General features: G+C 37.7%; 3 protein-coding genes and 1 non-coding gene across 4 annotated transcripts; 1 reads left to right on the top strand and 3 right to left on the bottom strand.

The window, feature by feature from the left end:
• Window positions 1–498: 498 nt before the first annotated feature.
• TRNAA-UGC (transfer RNA alanine (anticodon UGC)) lies at window positions 499–571 on the bottom strand. The gene has a single exon. It is a non-coding gene; the product is annotated as a tRNA-Ala (tRNA).
• A 676-nt stretch (window positions 572–1,247) lies between these two features.
• On the bottom strand, window positions 1,248–3,251 carry LOC137709438 (pentatricopeptide repeat-containing protein At5g15340, mitochondrial). The gene has a single exon (XM_068448527.1). The coding sequence runs from the start codon at window positions 3,189–3,191 to the stop codon at window positions 1,293–1,295; it is 1,899 nt and encodes a 632-aa protein (XP_068304628.1). The 5' UTR covers window positions 3,192–3,251; the 3' UTR covers window positions 1,248–1,292.
• Window positions 3,252–4,063: 812 nt separating this feature from the next.
• LOC137708268 (vesicle transport v-SNARE 13-like) lies at window positions 4,064–7,060 on the bottom strand. The gene is made up of 6 exons (XM_068447309.1): window positions 6,943–7,060; window positions 6,709–6,820; window positions 5,652–5,710; window positions 5,373–5,561; window positions 4,638–4,808; window positions 4,064–4,373 (listed from the first exon to the last, which is right to left on the bottom strand). The coding sequence occupies exons 2-6, from the start codon at window positions 6,800–6,802 to the stop codon at window positions 4,224–4,226; spliced, it is 663 nt and encodes a 220-aa protein (XP_068303410.1). The 5' UTR covers window positions 6,803–6,820; window positions 6,943–7,060; the 3' UTR covers window positions 4,064–4,223.
• Window positions 7,061–8,470: 1,410 nt separating this feature from the next.
• LOC137707862 (CSC1-like protein HYP1) lies at window positions 8,471–14,322 on the top strand. Its single transcript, XM_068446791.1, has 10 exons — window positions 8,471–8,888; window positions 9,072–9,230; window positions 9,822–9,885; window positions 9,992–10,201; window positions 10,847–11,035; window positions 11,395–11,693; window positions 11,775–12,051; window positions 12,439–12,714; window positions 13,305–13,538; window positions 13,784–14,322. Exons 1-10 carry the CDS (start codon window positions 8,605–8,607, stop codon window positions 13,940–13,942), a joined length of 2,151 nt encoding a protein of 716 aa, XP_068302892.1. The 5' UTR covers window positions 8,471–8,604; the 3' UTR covers window positions 13,943–14,322.
• Window positions 14,323–15,942: the final 1,620 nt, after the last annotated feature.

The following is a 15,942-nucleotide window of genomic DNA, read 5'->3' as shown; positions in this document are numbered from 1 at the left end:
TTACAGAATCGGTGAGCTTCATCGTTTTGTCTCTCTTCGCTTGGGTTCCTGACAATGTCATGCAAAGCATTACAGAATCGGTGAGTTCTTCAAAACCCTGATGTTATACACGTTTGATGGAATTGTGGGCAAGCATGTTACGTAACCGAATCAATGTTTTCAATTGAAGCAGCTAGTGGCGACGGTGATGGACGACATGCAGTTGGATGCGGTGTTGCTAGCAGATTATGACAATTTCAAAACAGAGAAGCTTAAGACTTAAGTCTAAATAGCACTATGAAGACAGAGAGGTTGTCTTTTATTCATTGTATTATTAAATGTGTTATGTGTCAAAGTTTCTTGAGATATAATAAAATTTGAAGTTATTCGTGAGAATGCGTCATCAGGGACTAGTTAAGAAGCAATATTAGGAGAGCGGGAATTGAACTCGAGACTTCGGTTTCATTGATTCATATACAAAATTATCCCAGATAAAAATGTAAAAAAAGGAGACAAAGATGGAGATGCAGGGGATCGAACCCTGTACCTCCCGCATGCAAAGCGGGCGCTCTACCATTTGAGCTACATCCCCTAGTTGATATTCTTTGCTGGATATTAGTTTTAGATCCAAAAATATCACATATGAAAATCCGCAAAGTATTTGTATAAGATGATATTCTAAACAACTTTAATTTATGAGATATATATTCAAAATTTGATGCAAAATAGGACAATATTCTAGTCAACGGACCTAACTTATATACATGTGACAACTTTTAAATGAATAGAGTAGATACTTTTTTGTTGTTTCTCCTGCAATCTTCTCTTGTTTCTGTCCATTATATAATCTTTTATATACGGGAGTTTTAACGAAAAGTCTATTGTTCATTTTAATAAAAAACCATAATTTTACCCTAAAATGTCAAACCTAGTATTATTCACTTTACTCTTTATTTTGTCTTTATAAAACTCAAAGTTTTCAAGCGCTTTTCATTAATTTTCCTTTTATTTATAAAATAAAGGGAGAAAGGGTGAAGTTTTCACAATACCCAAATTACCCTTCTCCCATTAGGATTAAAAAGTTTTCAAGCGCTTTTCATTAATTTTCCTTTTATTTATAAAATAAAGGGAGAAAGGGTGAAGTTTTCACAATACCCAAATTACCCTTCTCCCATTAGGATTAAAAAATCCACTCATGATGAGACTGGGTAGTTACGTTCACTATTTTTCATAAGCAACAAAAGGGTTTCCTTCAAAATTAAAAAATAGGCCAAAAAGAAATCTAATCGATCACCACTTGCATTGTTTACATATCACCAATAATCAGAGCAAGAACAAGAACCTTGCTTGAAGCAATGAAATCGATTCCGATCTCTGATCACAATCTCTCGGTTATACACATGGGAAACTATTTTCATGGCCGAATGGCAGTCTACACATATACGCAGATTCTTGAAAATGTAAAGAGGCGAGCCAGATTTCGTGCTTACAAGCCCAAAACAGACTGCCAGCTTTTCGCTGTGGCGGAACAATGCCTGCTCTATCTCCTCCTGCTTATCTGCATCATCGTCTCCATTGTCAAAGCCGGAGAAAACTTGAGAACCGGTATTTGGGATGTAGCCTGCCAATCTCAATCTTCGTATCATCTCATCCAATTTCATGTAAATCTCCATTGTTTTCGGGTGTGACTTATCTCCTGCGCTGAACTGATGAACTTGGCCACCAATATAAATTGAACTTATTCCGGGGAGCTTTCTTAAACCCCTATTCTTAAGATCCTGCCTCAGTAAGTATGCCTTGTCCTGCTTTCCTCCTAAAGAATACATGTTTGAAAGCAGGACGTGATAATCTGTGTTGTGGGGATCCAATTGAACCAGTTCTTGCAGCACGCGTTCACCAAGCTCTAGTTTTCCGTGGATTCTGCATGAACCGAGAAGGGAACCCAAAACAACCTCGTTCGGAGGCATTGGCATTTGCTTGATCAAGACTTCAGCCTCTTCCAAATGACCAGCCCTTCCTAGAAGATCCACCATACAGGCATAGTGTTCTATCTTTGGAGTTACGCCGTAAGATTCAAGATTGTGAAAGTAATGCCGGCCCTGATCAACAAGGCCCGAGTGGCTGCAAGCACTCAACAAAGCAACAAAGGTCAATTCGTCTGGCTTGGCTTCTTCGAGCATTTGAGGAAACATATTCAAAACAAGTTTACCCCTTCCATGCATTGCTAAACCACTGAGCAAAGCGTTCCATGTCACCTCGTTCCTTCGGTACATTTGCTCAAAAACTTTTAACGCGGTGTCTACTCTACCACATTTCGCATACATATCAACCAATGATGTGCCAACCATGATGTCAATCTCATTCACCGTAGTCTTTAAAGCATAAGCATGAAGCCAACTGCCCGTCACCCTATCTCCCGATTGTGCACATGCCGATAAAAACGAACAGAGGGTGACATAATTTAATCCCAAACCACAAACGAAAACCATTTCTTCAAGAAGCGAAAAAGCTTCGCCAATAAGCCCCATACTCATATATCCAACAATCATAATCGTCCAAGCAACCTCATTTCTCTCAGGCATTTGATCAAACACCACTCTCCCATTTCCCACGCCTTCGAATTTAACCACACCTTCCAAAATCACAGTCCACGACACTACACTCCGCTCCCCCGTTGCTTTGAACAGCCGTCTCGCCATACCCACTTGGCCACACTTGACATACATATCCATGGCCGCATTGCAGGCCTTGACACTAGAATCCCAACCCACCTTCACCACGAACCCATGCCCTTGCTCCCCAACCTCAGCATTGCCCAGCCGAGCACACGCATTGAACAAGCAAGCCATGGCCACGTCGTCCACCTTCACGTCTTCTCTTCTCATTTCGACGAACAAACGAAGCCCAGATTGGAGCATTCCGTGGCGGGCAAAGCAGCCCATGAGGACAGTCCAGTCCACAGCGTCTTTGTGCGAGTGGGGAATTTCGTCGAACAGCTTGCGTGCAGAGAACGGACTGCCGTGTGCAGCGTGGAAATGGAGGAGGGCATTGTGAAGGAATGAGTCTGGTGAGGCGGCGAGGCCGCTGGTGACAATGGCGGCATGGAGCTTCTTTCCGACGTCGACGGAGGATTGACGCGTGCATCCTCGTAAAAGAGAACGGAGGTGGCGGGTGGGGAGTGATGTTAAGGCAGTGTCGGTTGGCCATCTCATATGAGAGAGGCTGAGACCGGCTAATTTATGTTTGGAATTTTGGACAAACAGGACACATAAGTTCACAACCGACTCTTATTCACGTTTCGTTTATACAGTAAAAAGAATGAACAGTTCCAATTATCACGTTTATATGAAAAAATGATGGCACGTTTACAAGAAGATGACTTTCCTTCTTACTCATTTCCTTAAAAAAGAGGGGCAAGTAGTGACGAACCACCGTTTTCCACTCTCTTAGTGCACGGAGGAGGCAAGTTAGGAATTACATTTCATCTGTGGTTACCATTAAACAGATTCTCAAAGTATCAAACTAGGACCTCCCATTTTTTCCTTTACACTATGTTTGGATGAAGAAATTTAAGATTATTAAAGAATTTTAAAACGTCGGTAATTGAAATAATGAGATTTTATTTTCTAGAATTTGTGAATTTTCTTGTTTGATTAACCTAAAAAAACAATGGAATTGAATATAAAATTTGTTATTTTTAAACTCTCAATCATATCAATTGGGAAATGACACCTATTTACATAGAATTTAAACTTGGAAATTGAAGGTCCCAAATTTCAAGTTTTTTTCCATGCAGAAATTCTAAATTTCTATATTTATGAAGCCAAACAAAGGAATTGATTCATGTCAATTTGTAAATTTCGACCTTTATCCAAATTTCAAGTTTATTTCCCTTATCCAAACATAATGTAAAGAGCTGCTGGTCGCACTTTTCCACCGGAAAGGTGGGAAGTATTGTCTAGCTCAAATGCCAAAATTCCGATTTACGATTAATTAGCTGTATGCAACATGCCCTAATCCAAATCATGAGTTGAGTAAAGCACACGTCCGGTAATGGTAAGCACAAGTTACACAACCAAAAAAAGAATGTTTGGAACGTATCAATATGTTTCCATTACTACACAATCAAGGATCTCCATCTTGACAAACTCAATTTGCACTCGAAAAACAAGGAGAATCAGGAAAAAATGAAAATCTGTTTCGTTCGAAACACCCACAAGCTTAGCAAGAGAAAATGTATTGGCTTATTTAAGTTTGAAGTACAAGACCAAAGCGATCGCAATGACAAGAAAGGTGATAACTGCAATAATAAGCCACTTGTTCCTGTTCATCCTCCTCGCCATGGAAGTCAGGACTCTCTTGCTTTTCCCTATGTTGTCGTCCACTCCATGAAGCTGCAATCGAAGGAAAAAACAGTCAGATAAATGCACTGCCATTAAAGGAAATCATGCCCGAAAGGTGTTGAGTAAATCATGTTGGAAACGTGGTATGTCCAGAATCCAGACGGAAATCAGTATATTTTTAAACATTACTCAAGGAAGAGAAGGTGTGCATACCACCACTAAACGTAAGAGAGCGAAAGATGGAAAAGTAACTTGCTCGCGGAAAGATTTGTTAAAAAAACCCTAAATTAATACAGAGCCTGAAACGGTGATTACCGTGGTATGAGCATGTAACAGAGATTGTCTCTGTGAATGCAGATCTTGGAGGATTGAAACACCAAGCTCTTCTGTTTCCAGCATGGTTCTTCTGCTGTCCTTAACTCTGTCACTGGACTTATTTAATCTCTCGGTTGACATCATTAGCCTTGATCTTTGATCAGCTGATGCCTATTTAAGTTTCACGCGTCAGTAAGTATTGTAAAATCATTTATCCAGAATATCAAGAAAGGATGAGTACTTAGAGCAGATTCAGCAGAAGGCATGAGATACTCATTTTATGTCATAGAAAGCAAACACTAGTATCATCATTTATCAGAACCAGAGGAAAAGCTAATCATTATGACAAAAAAGAAAGTGCTCAGCGAAGAACAATTTTCAAAGTAACTCAACTTTTCATCGTTTCTGTGCTTCTCAATAAAAAGTAGAGATACATTAATGCTAAAGGACGCTTCTTTCAAGAATCTTTGTTTGAAATTAGCAAGTGAAGTGACCATCATGTCAAACCAGAACTGATCATGTTCACTGATTCTATTGCTCAACCCAGCGAATTAGATTGAGATAACTAAAGTAGCACACCGAAGTGAAATCTTCCTCAAAAAAGTAGAACTCCTAGTTTCATGCCAAATACATATCAAGATCCATCACGAACTCGCTACCAAATAATGAATCACATTTAATATCTTAAAATAACTATTTGAAACATAAAAGGAAGTTATGAGGATTTAGACATACTGTCAGAGCATCAGCCATGCCTGATTCCAGCAACTCATCTCGGGCAGTTGCATATGCGTTTCCAGACACAAGTCTTTTAACTTCGCTTTTCAGATTATTCAGATCCGACTTATATTCCCTCAACTTAGCAAGAAGCACAGCCTTAATATTTGGTGGCAAACTTCTTGCCTCAAGGTCCATTTTTCGGATCTGAAATTTTTTAAGAAACATCACATCAGTACCAAGTACAATGAAATAACAGAAAACAATCCTCCCAAAGAGAATAGTTCAATCAATTACCAAAGATTCTGCATCATCGATTCCAGCCTTTATTTCAGAAATCTTTTGCTTCTTTTGTTCTGCAGATTAGAATAGAGGCAATAGTTCACAAAAATGTCAGTATCACTTGGCTTGATAAGCGAGAATAAGCATGTTAAAACCCCCCAACAAGCACAATTTGGGATATTAATCTTAAGTCCATCATTTTCGTATGTATAGAAATTTGAAGGTGACGTGTTTTCAGTAAATGTATACCGCATGAATGACTTAAAAACCATTTCCTCTGTATACTCAAGTCACAAACTTCCAGCGGGTGTTGCTACAATATTCAACAACAACAACAACAACAAAGCCTTATCCCACTAACTAGGGTTGGCTGTATGAATCCTAGAACACCATTGCGCTCAGTTTTGTGCTACAATATTCAACAACCAAAAAAATTCAGAATAAACTCCTCTTCCATCCATTTCAATGCCATTCAAATGTTGAAGAAATTTAGAGTCTAAATTGAGCGCAATCTCAAATTAGACATCCTGCACAATTCAAGATCTGATCCAATTGCCTCGAGTAATTTCAATCCTTTTCTTTCCCGTTTTCTCCTCTAAATTGCAGAAGTCCACTTTTAAAACAACCATTATTAACACATTATGCATAATTCAAGCGGGTGGAAGCTTTACCAGCCTAATGACTTTCACCATCTTTTGAGACCGCTAAGCCTATAGCTACTAATAACTTTTCAACATCAAACAAAGAAGCATAACTTTGCGGCAAAGCGGTAACAGTTAGAAACTTAACAGTCCGGTGATCCAATATACACATATCCCAACCAATCATAACGAGAACTTGGTTCTCGCGTGATTAAGGCAAATTGAATACATACATTACAATAATCCATCAGGTTTATGCCACCCTCATGCTTAAATCAACAAAAAGACTCAAACTTTATCCTTAAAATCCATTACACCAGCAAAATTATAAACAAAATAAATCATCTAAATACAGGGAACTACACACACATACATTAAATTCACAAAAAAAAAAAAAAAAAAAAAAAAAAGGAAAAGTGAGAAAAATTGACCTCCATCGAGAGCACCAGCTGCCGTACACTTTTTAGTGAGGTTGGCGGAGAGCTCACTGTAGTTACGCTCGTACCCTTCAAATACGTTGCTCATCTCTCCCTAAATTTCTCTCTGCATTCAATCCATCACACAATTTCAGCAATAATTCAGATATAAAGCCCTAAATTGATCGAATTTGGAGATTATGATAAGAATTTGAACGATCTGAGATCAATCGAATCGGAGGTAGAGACCTGATGAGATCGGAGATTCAGATGGATCGCCAGAGACGACGGCTGAGGGCGGTGGCGGGTGTTGAATGTTTCTTCTAGGTGGTGGTGGTGGTGGTGTTGCTTTGCTTTCGAAGCGATCGAAACGGCAATGTGCGCGAAAAAGGAAGCCAACTAGTGTATTAATTTTGTGCGCACCTTCTGATAAAATCACTGGCCGTTGGATGCTCGGTCGCTACACTTGGCCCTTCTTGCTTACAACTGTGACGCTGTGGTTAGGGTTCGTTGGTGTATTAATATTGTGTGCACCTCCTTGTTAAATTTGGATGTTAATGAATTTCTTATCGAAAAAAAAAAAAGGGTTTTGCATGTGCCTGTAACTAATTGAGATACTCGTGATATTACTAATTGGTTTTATAGTAGATGTTGAATTTTTTTCATGGTATCAGAATAAGTTGTTATATATGAAAAGTCCAATAGTCACATGTGTTTCACGTCACCCAATTTATGTTGTTTGTGTGATAGGCTTGAAAATTCGTCATACATGAGAGAAAGTGTTAAGAGTATGAATCTTACATTTAAAAAATAAGAGACTTTGCATGTGCTTCTAACTAATTGGACTCCTCCCTATATTGTCGTTTAGTTTTATGATGAAATTTTAGTTTTCTTCAACTAGTCCCTTATGATTTGATTCGTAATTTTCAAGTACTTGATTATGGATTTCAAGGTGAAAATTACTTTTTTAGTAAATACATAGAAGTGAAGTATCAAAATTTCAATTCTTATTTTCAGTAAGTAAATATAGTGTGAAAATGACTTTAAACTCAAACTTGATTCCCTAATATACCATGTCTAAATATATATAAAACCCAAAATTCATTCACTAATTAACATGTTGTTTTCTATTTTACCCGCTTCACATTTCATATCTTTCTAGTTAATTACACAAGGTATTGTCATTAGCAGACAAGCTGTATGACCTAGAGATATTCTCATGCTTATTTTCACATTCTAAGTAAAATGTCTTAAATTCGACGTCATAAATAACTAGTTCAATATCAAATAATTGCAACCTCATGCAACTTCCTGAAGTATTTCTCATACAACCGAAACCTTTTCCCAAATTTTACTCTTAGCAACTCCTATATTCGAAGTAAAGTGTTGTCTAATTAAACCGCGAATTACAAATGTCTGAAAAAGCTCTATTACTATTTTATGAGGCAGTCCACATCGATGTAATGAAAGTGATGGACCTACGACAATCACATAACGTCCCCAATAATCGATCCGTTTGCCAAGCAAAATCTCACGACATATTCCTTCATTTCCTTTAATTACATCGGATAACGACTTGTAAGCCTTATTATGACAGTCCCTCGTTGGCTGTCGCGGATTCCCTATCAAAATCCCCTCCGGACTGATCCGCAAGAAACGCGCAACGTGGCGGGAGCCAACGTGGACACAGGGGGTACAATCGTCAATTTAGGAAAAAAGAAGTCGGTAATGAAGAACAGCAAACAACTCTCAGGCGCAAAATCCCCATCCTACCCTCCCCTCGCCCTCCCTCTGACCCACAGCTCTCTCTGCTCGAAGTTCATCACTATCCTAATCTACAAATGCTTTCCTCCATCAAAGTTCGAAAATTGAAATCTGCCCATTTGAAGTCGATCGATTTCCTCGGAAGAAATGCTCGTTTCGGCGCTTTTAACGTCGGTGGGAATCAATCTCGCCCTCTGTCTCTTGTTCTTCACTCTGTATTCAGTACTCAAGAAGCAGCCCAGCAACCTCCGCGTCTATTCGCCGCGCTCGTTGGCGGCCAAGGGGGCGTCGGAGGAGAGCAACGGGTTCAATTTCGAGCGGCTGCTGCCGACGGCGGGCTGGGTGAGGAGGGCGTGGCAGCCCTCTGAGGACGAGTTTCTGTCCGTCACCAGCTTGGATGCTGTCGTCTTCATGCGCATTTTTATCTTCAGGTTAGTGGGGGTAGAAAAATGGTGATCTGCTGCTTGCTGGGTGTGTTGAGAGTATTTTTGGGTGTATATTTGAGTTGGGTTTTGTTTGTTTTGAGCTTTTGATGCAGTTTGAGAGTGTTTGGGTTTGCTGGGTGTGTTTAGATTAATTTTGGGTGCTTTGTTTGTTTGTTTGTTTTGGTGCAGTTTGAGAGTGTTTGGGTTTGCTGGGATTGTTGGGGTTTTGGTTCTGCTTCCGATAAATTTTCTGGGGGACCAGCTGAACCGGGATTTGGATATTTCGGATTTGCCCAGCACGTCATTGGACTCCTTCAGTATTTCGAATGTGAATGCCGGCTCGAAATGGTAATTATTAGTTCATTGTGGGAAATTTTGATGACCAAAGTTATTAACTTGACATGAAATTGCAGTATTTGAACAGTGTCTGTTATACTCTTTTGGTTGTTGCCTGTTCTAAACTGGGTTGAAGTGTCATATTTCTACACATTGTTCCCCGAATGCAGTGATTTCCCGTTCTTTGGAATTCAATTCTATCGAATTTATGGCATTTTAAGTTAGTGAGGCACTCAAAGTGAAAAACCTAGGACATACCGGATTCCCCTTGCCAATGGTCGTAACCAAGTTGTATGCTTTCTCTCTGTGCTTGAACATGTAAAAGCTAAAGGAGGCAAAAAAAGTGTGCACATAGGTTGACATTTGGATATAGGTCTCTGATGTGTCTTCTAATTTCTCTGGGAGACGAGATTTGGACTTCTGTCGGTTAAATAACTTCCTCACTTGTTGTTCAAAATAACTTCATCAAGTACGTCTACGTGAAGTTTTCTGTTTTCCTCATTGTTGTTGCTACATCATTTTCAAGTACATTTTATTATATTTATATTAAGCACAGTAAAATTATTCTGAAGATACCCTGATAATTAATTTTGGTTTCCCAAGGTTATGGGTTCACTTCTGTGCAGCATACATTGTCACCGGATTTGTCTGTTATCTCCTTTATTATGTAAGTTTTGTTTTGTTTCTCTTTCATGGCTTATTCCATCACAATTTTCCATTTCATCGAAAAGAAATAATCAATTGTGATTTTAACTTCATGACTATAACTGCAGGAGTATAGCTATATCTCATCGAAAAGAGTTGCTCATTTCTATTCATCCAAACCTCAGCCTAATCAGTTTACGGTAGTAGTTCGTTCTGTTCCTGTATCATCTGGGAGCAGCTGCAGTGAGACTGTTGAGAGTTTTTTTACAGAGAATTATCCTTCTACTTATCTTTCACATTCAGTGGTTCGTCGAACTAACAAACTCCAAGGACTCACTGTAAGTATCTGTTATAGATTTAATCTTTTGTCCTCACACCGACAGGGGTCAGAATTGATTGTGGGAGTGTATTTTTGAATATTTTGGAAAATAAGTGTGAGACCTCATTTGTTTTTCACTTATAATCCTGACATGTGCCTATGCTCGATTGCATTCTTTATTGGATAATCCTGACAATGTGGCAGATAATCAAAGACATGATAGAACTGTTTATGTACCCTTAATACTTCATTATTCTTTGCTGAAAAACGAAATCTTTATGACTTAATTTGTTCTCGAGTCCTGTCATCTTTATTGGGTTGACTTTTTAGTTTTTACGAGGCTAAGCTTTTGGAACATTTAATTACTTAATTAAATAGTTTTCAATGAGTATCAGGCTAAGCCCGAACGAGTTAATTTTTTGGTTGTTTTCTTAGTCCCTGCTTGGTGCTTCTGTAATTATTATGTGTATTCTATTTAGATTATTAAACGTCACACTTCAGAGTCCCTTTCTACTTGCTTCATCCCACACTGCCTGGGTGTCCGTCATACTTGTATTTTTTTGGGTTTCTGAATCACACCAGACAGCATTTGAACAAAAACTGTAACAGTTAACATTTCTCTATCAATGAGATATGTGAACAATTCATTTTCTTTTCTTTGTAGAGTAAGGCAGGGAAACTATACAGAAAGCTTATGCGACTGAGATCAGAAACTAATACTCAGCAAAGATTAAGGCGTGATGGCTGTTGGGGGCTGTTTGGACGCAAAGTTGATGCTTTAGACTACTATGGAAAGAAATTGGATGATTTAGAAGATAATGTGAGAATGGAGCAAACGTCAGTGGCAGGAAAGGTATATGTACTATTATTTTTTCAAGAGAGTGATAGTAATTGTTTGGTAATGGTATTAAAGAAGTTCTCCTCTGCTTAAGACTTCATTTAGCAAATTTTTAACTTGAGAGGTGAAACAAAAGTATCTGGGAAATATAATAGAAATGAGTAACGCACAATCTTCCTCTTATTATTTTTGTTATGTTAGCTTTAGGAATTGTATGAATAAACATACCCACATGTTGACTTGTAAAAGACAGGTGGAATTTTAGAGGAAAAAAAAAATCATAGTTCCAATAGATTTTTCTGAAATTGTTTGATTTATATGAACATGAAATTTGATGCATTCGTTCCATGATGCCCAAAAAATATTAATTATAGGACGTTGCAGCTGCCTTTGTGTCGTTCAAGTCCCGGCTTGGTGCTGCAGTAGCTTTTCACATTCAGCAAGGAGAAAATCCCATAGAATGGGTTACCGAGAGGGCTCCAGAGCCCCAGGATGTCCACTGGCCCTTCTTTTCTGCATCTTTTATAAAAAGATGGATCTCCAAGCTGGTGGTGGTGGTTGCATATACTGCTCTTACAGTTCTATTCCTCATTCCAGTTGTAGTAGTGCAAGGCCTTACCAATCTTAATCAGTTGGAAACCTGGTTCCCGTTTCTGACAAGCGTACTGGACCTGTAAGTAGAAATTTATCAGTTTTACTAATTGACTCTTTTATTTACGACGTCTGCTGAATTGTACGATTTCTTGACTTGCAGAACAGTTGTCAGTGCAGTCATAACAGGATATCTTCCAAGTCTTATTCTTCAATTGTTCATGTCGTTTGTGCCACCTGTCATGATAATGTTGTCTTCCTTGGAAGGATACATCTCTTTCAGTCAGATACAAAAAAGTGCATGCAGCAAGATGTTGGGGTTCACAATATGGAATGTTTTCTTGGCAAATACACTATCAGGAACACTTCTCTATGGGTTCGAAATCTTTCTTGAGCCCAAAAAGATTCCGGGGATACTTGCTGATGCTGTTCCAGCACAGGTAAAAATACATACGTCATGTTAGCATGTATCATTCTCTCGCTAGAATAATCATATTAATTTTTAGTTGCTTTTTGCAACTTCATTACGTTGTGTAACTGTTTAAAGTACAATGTTAAGACCGGAAATTTGAATTTTGCTTCCTGGTCAGTTTTTTCCTGATCCGTAACTTTTGAAAAACTTATCCTCGATCATCATCAAATTATAATATTGGTGATAATGTGAAGAATTGTTATCAATAAAAAACCAGTGGTACTTCTATGATCGTATATTTGTCAGGTGAACTTGAGATTCAGTTGAAGTGCTATATTTTTAACTTTTGAAACCAATTGTTTGCATCACGAATTCATGATGAAGGTATTATATAGATTCGTTATCTTGGATGCAGGCATCATTCTTCATTGCATATGTTGTGACATCTGGATGGACCAGCCTTCTATCTTCAGAACTCTTCCGCGTGACTCGCCTGATTTTGAGCATCATAAAGAGACCATTTTCAGGAAAAGATGATGAATTTGAAGCTCCTTCAGTACCATACCACAGTGCAATTCCTAAAGTTCTCTTTTTTGAACTCCTCGGATTAACATACTTCTTCCTCGCTCCACTAATTCTCCCGTTCCTCGTGGTTTACTGTTGCCTGGGATACATAATCTTCCGTAACCAGGTTAGTTCGATGCTCTCTCATTGTATAAAAATTAATTTCTAACTATAATAAACCAACTATAATTTAATTTTGAGAGAAGATGGACATGGGTGGTGGGAAGTTGGTATTAAGGACACAATACAACTTCATGTTTTGAAAACTCCCAATGCAACTTATTGGGTCCTTCTTAGTAACTATTAGCGTTTCAAATGGATCGGACTGAAACTCCAAAATGTAGGTTGTGTCATGACTAAATATTGGTGCTAGGGTAATGAGAAATAAATTAAAAAATTGGTGCAACCCCAAACTCCTCTTGCACCGTCAAACCTCAGACAAGGAAAGCTTTCTGCAAGGTCAATTTTTCGCTTCGTTGTTATGTCTTGAATTTTTGGCAATTCGTTTTAGTGATCTTAGAAGCACATAGAGGACCCTATTCAGTTGAGTTACTAACTTATACTCAAAAAGTAGGCTGACACTTTGACATTACTTCATTTTTTGTACAATCTAAGTATATATTTGGTCATTGATCGAAGTTTTATTGTAAATTTTGTTGTATTTAACAAGTTTTGGTTCTTTTTATTCTGATGTTATATATTGACAATTTTGAACAGTTTCTGAATGTATATGAACCCAAGTATGAAACGGGTGGAAGATTTTGGCCAACGGTGCACAATTCAACAATTTTTTCCTTGGTGCTGATGCACATTATTGCAATTGGAATGTTTGGGCTCAAAGAGATCCCCTTAGCGGCCGGTTTGATTATTCCTCTTCCGATTCTCACGCTTCTTTTCAATGAGTACTGCCGCAAACGATTCCTTCCAATATTCCAAGACTATCCAGCTGAGGTATGTCGGTACTAATGCTATCAACTTTTCGTTTATTTCATTTGCAACGGAATTATAATTAGTTAATGTTCCAAATCTGGTTTTTACCCTGAATATACCCTATCTCGTCAGACCATCGATATCTGACAGTGACATCGAATTGGTTATCATTAATATGGTTCCTTGTATTAAAAACTTAAGGAATATATATCTCAGCCGACGATTTGGCATGTATATAAGAACCTCATTACTGCGTTTTGATGCAGTGTTTGATAAAGAAAGATAGAGAAGACGAGAAGGATCCCACAATCTCTGCATTTTATGAAAAGTTAACCACTGCTTACAGGGATCCAGCTCTGTTGCCAATGCAGCATCCGCGGAGCACTGATGGATACAGGTCTCCCCTTCTTCAATCCGTCGTCTGAAGCAAGGGGTTTGTCTCGTTTCATAAAACCGAACTTACCTGTCTCTACGAAAATAAAAAACGAAGAACGAAACAGCTTGTGCCGCGAATACGGGGACAGAAGTTTTGGCTAAAAATGTGGGTAGGATTGTGTGTGGTGAGTCTGTATTTTCATGTAAAATGTGAAGAGTGTGATCTTTCAGTTAGGCTTGTAAACCATGTGAATTTTTTGGAGAAGCACCTCTCGTCTAGAAGTGATCCTGGCTTTCCAAAATCACTTCCAAACAAACCCTTGATTTCGAGAAGTAGAGTTGTATGGTAAACATTTGTTACTATCGTAATGATTGTCGTTGTAATATTAGTAATCTTTCACATCTTTATTGATATATGCGGTTTGAATAACGTGTATTTTCATGCATAAATATTTGTGTTGAATGATATTCCAATTCTTAGATGTGAAATATCGCACGACATTATGTGATTAGCTTTAGATATTGGTTACAGTTGTGTCCCAACGTAGAAAATTTCTTTTTATACTCTCAACTAACTTAACTAACTTTTGGCAACCAATTCCCAAAACATGCTGATTCTGATGTTCCATTTGTCAACTCAAAACCCCACTTCTACAACATTGTTGAAGATTGGAACAGTTCCATTTTTCCAGATTATTAACGTAAGACTTTGACATTTGTCAACCTTACCTATAATTTATGTGATTTATGTCACACTTTTATTTTTCCTTCTTAATTTTCTGGGCCGTGTCCCCTCTGCCAGAAACAGCCTACAGTTTAGAAATTGGAGGCTTAAGGATGTTGACATTTGGCTTGTTTTCTGGCCTCCACGTGGAGCAACAACAAAGGGCTATTGACATGTTCCTTAGAAAACATATTTTGGTCAAAATGTACCCTTATTTTTTAGGTCAAATGTCAAAATGTCCCTTAGAAAACGTTAGGATGATAAAAAAATTTAGGTTTAACTTGACGCAATGTTATTAACTACCCTTTCCATGCTAACTTTAAATAATGTTCTTTGTAATTTAAATTAATTAGGGTGATGAAGACATGACATGCAGACATGGCAGCACCACGAACCTTAAGTGCAGTACAATCTATATTTTTCTTCTTCATAAGGGGAAAAAAGGAATAGTGACGTAACTCGTGCAGAAGCAAGGCCGATTGTAAGTTTCAATAAAAATTAGAACTGGATGGACACTAAACTGATAAGAAAGATGTACTAAAAAAAAAAACAAAAATAAATATTGTCCGTAAATTGTGCAAAAATAGAGTTGGTTATAATTTCTAATAATAAATAGATTAAATAGACAATAAAAATAAGGTAGTGCTATTCACACATTTTTTTACTTATTACACATCATTGTTAATTTTTTTGTCCATTGATCTTCATAAATTTATTCGATTCGACGGCCGGAAATGAAATGAGGTTTGTGAGAAGAAAAATAGGTGTGTAGATTACACCACCCTAAAAATACACATGTAACTTTTAATAAAAAATAAAACCGCATGGACACTAAACAGACAAAAAGAGATGCAATAAGCCAAGATATAAATACAATTTATTGTATATATAGTGCGTATCCCTTCAGATTTAATTCTATTGGAAACTTGTAACCAATTTATTGTAAATACTTTCCTAGATTTTAAAGAATCTAGGTAATTACTATTGAGAAATGCTAAGTAGACTCTCTAAAAAATCGGACTTTTTATGAACTCTCTACAATCTCATATTTCTTGTATAGTAGTTTATAATGTTGGCACGGAAATTAATTTTAAACTATGAGGTGGCAGAAAGTCCATGAAGAGGAGAAAATATTCATTGTGTCCAAAACATGAGTGACACATTATGTGTCATTATATAAGTGAGGGAAGTTTTATTTTTAAGTTGTTAATATTTTAAACAAGTATCTCATCATTTGTATAGTAACGCGTGATGTACCGTTTTATGTCCAGACATATGAAAAATCTCTCCATAGAGAACCTCACTTTCAGAGATTCTCTTTAGCAT

The sequence above is a fragment of the Pyrus communis genome, chromosome 11 (genome assembly GCF_963583255.1).
Source record: "Pyrus communis chromosome 11, drPyrComm1.1, whole genome shotgun sequence".
Classification (NCBI taxonomy): Eukaryota; Viridiplantae; Streptophyta; class Magnoliopsida; order Rosales; family Rosaceae; genus Pyrus; species Pyrus communis.
This window is presented reverse-complemented; position numbering and strand designations above follow the sequence as displayed.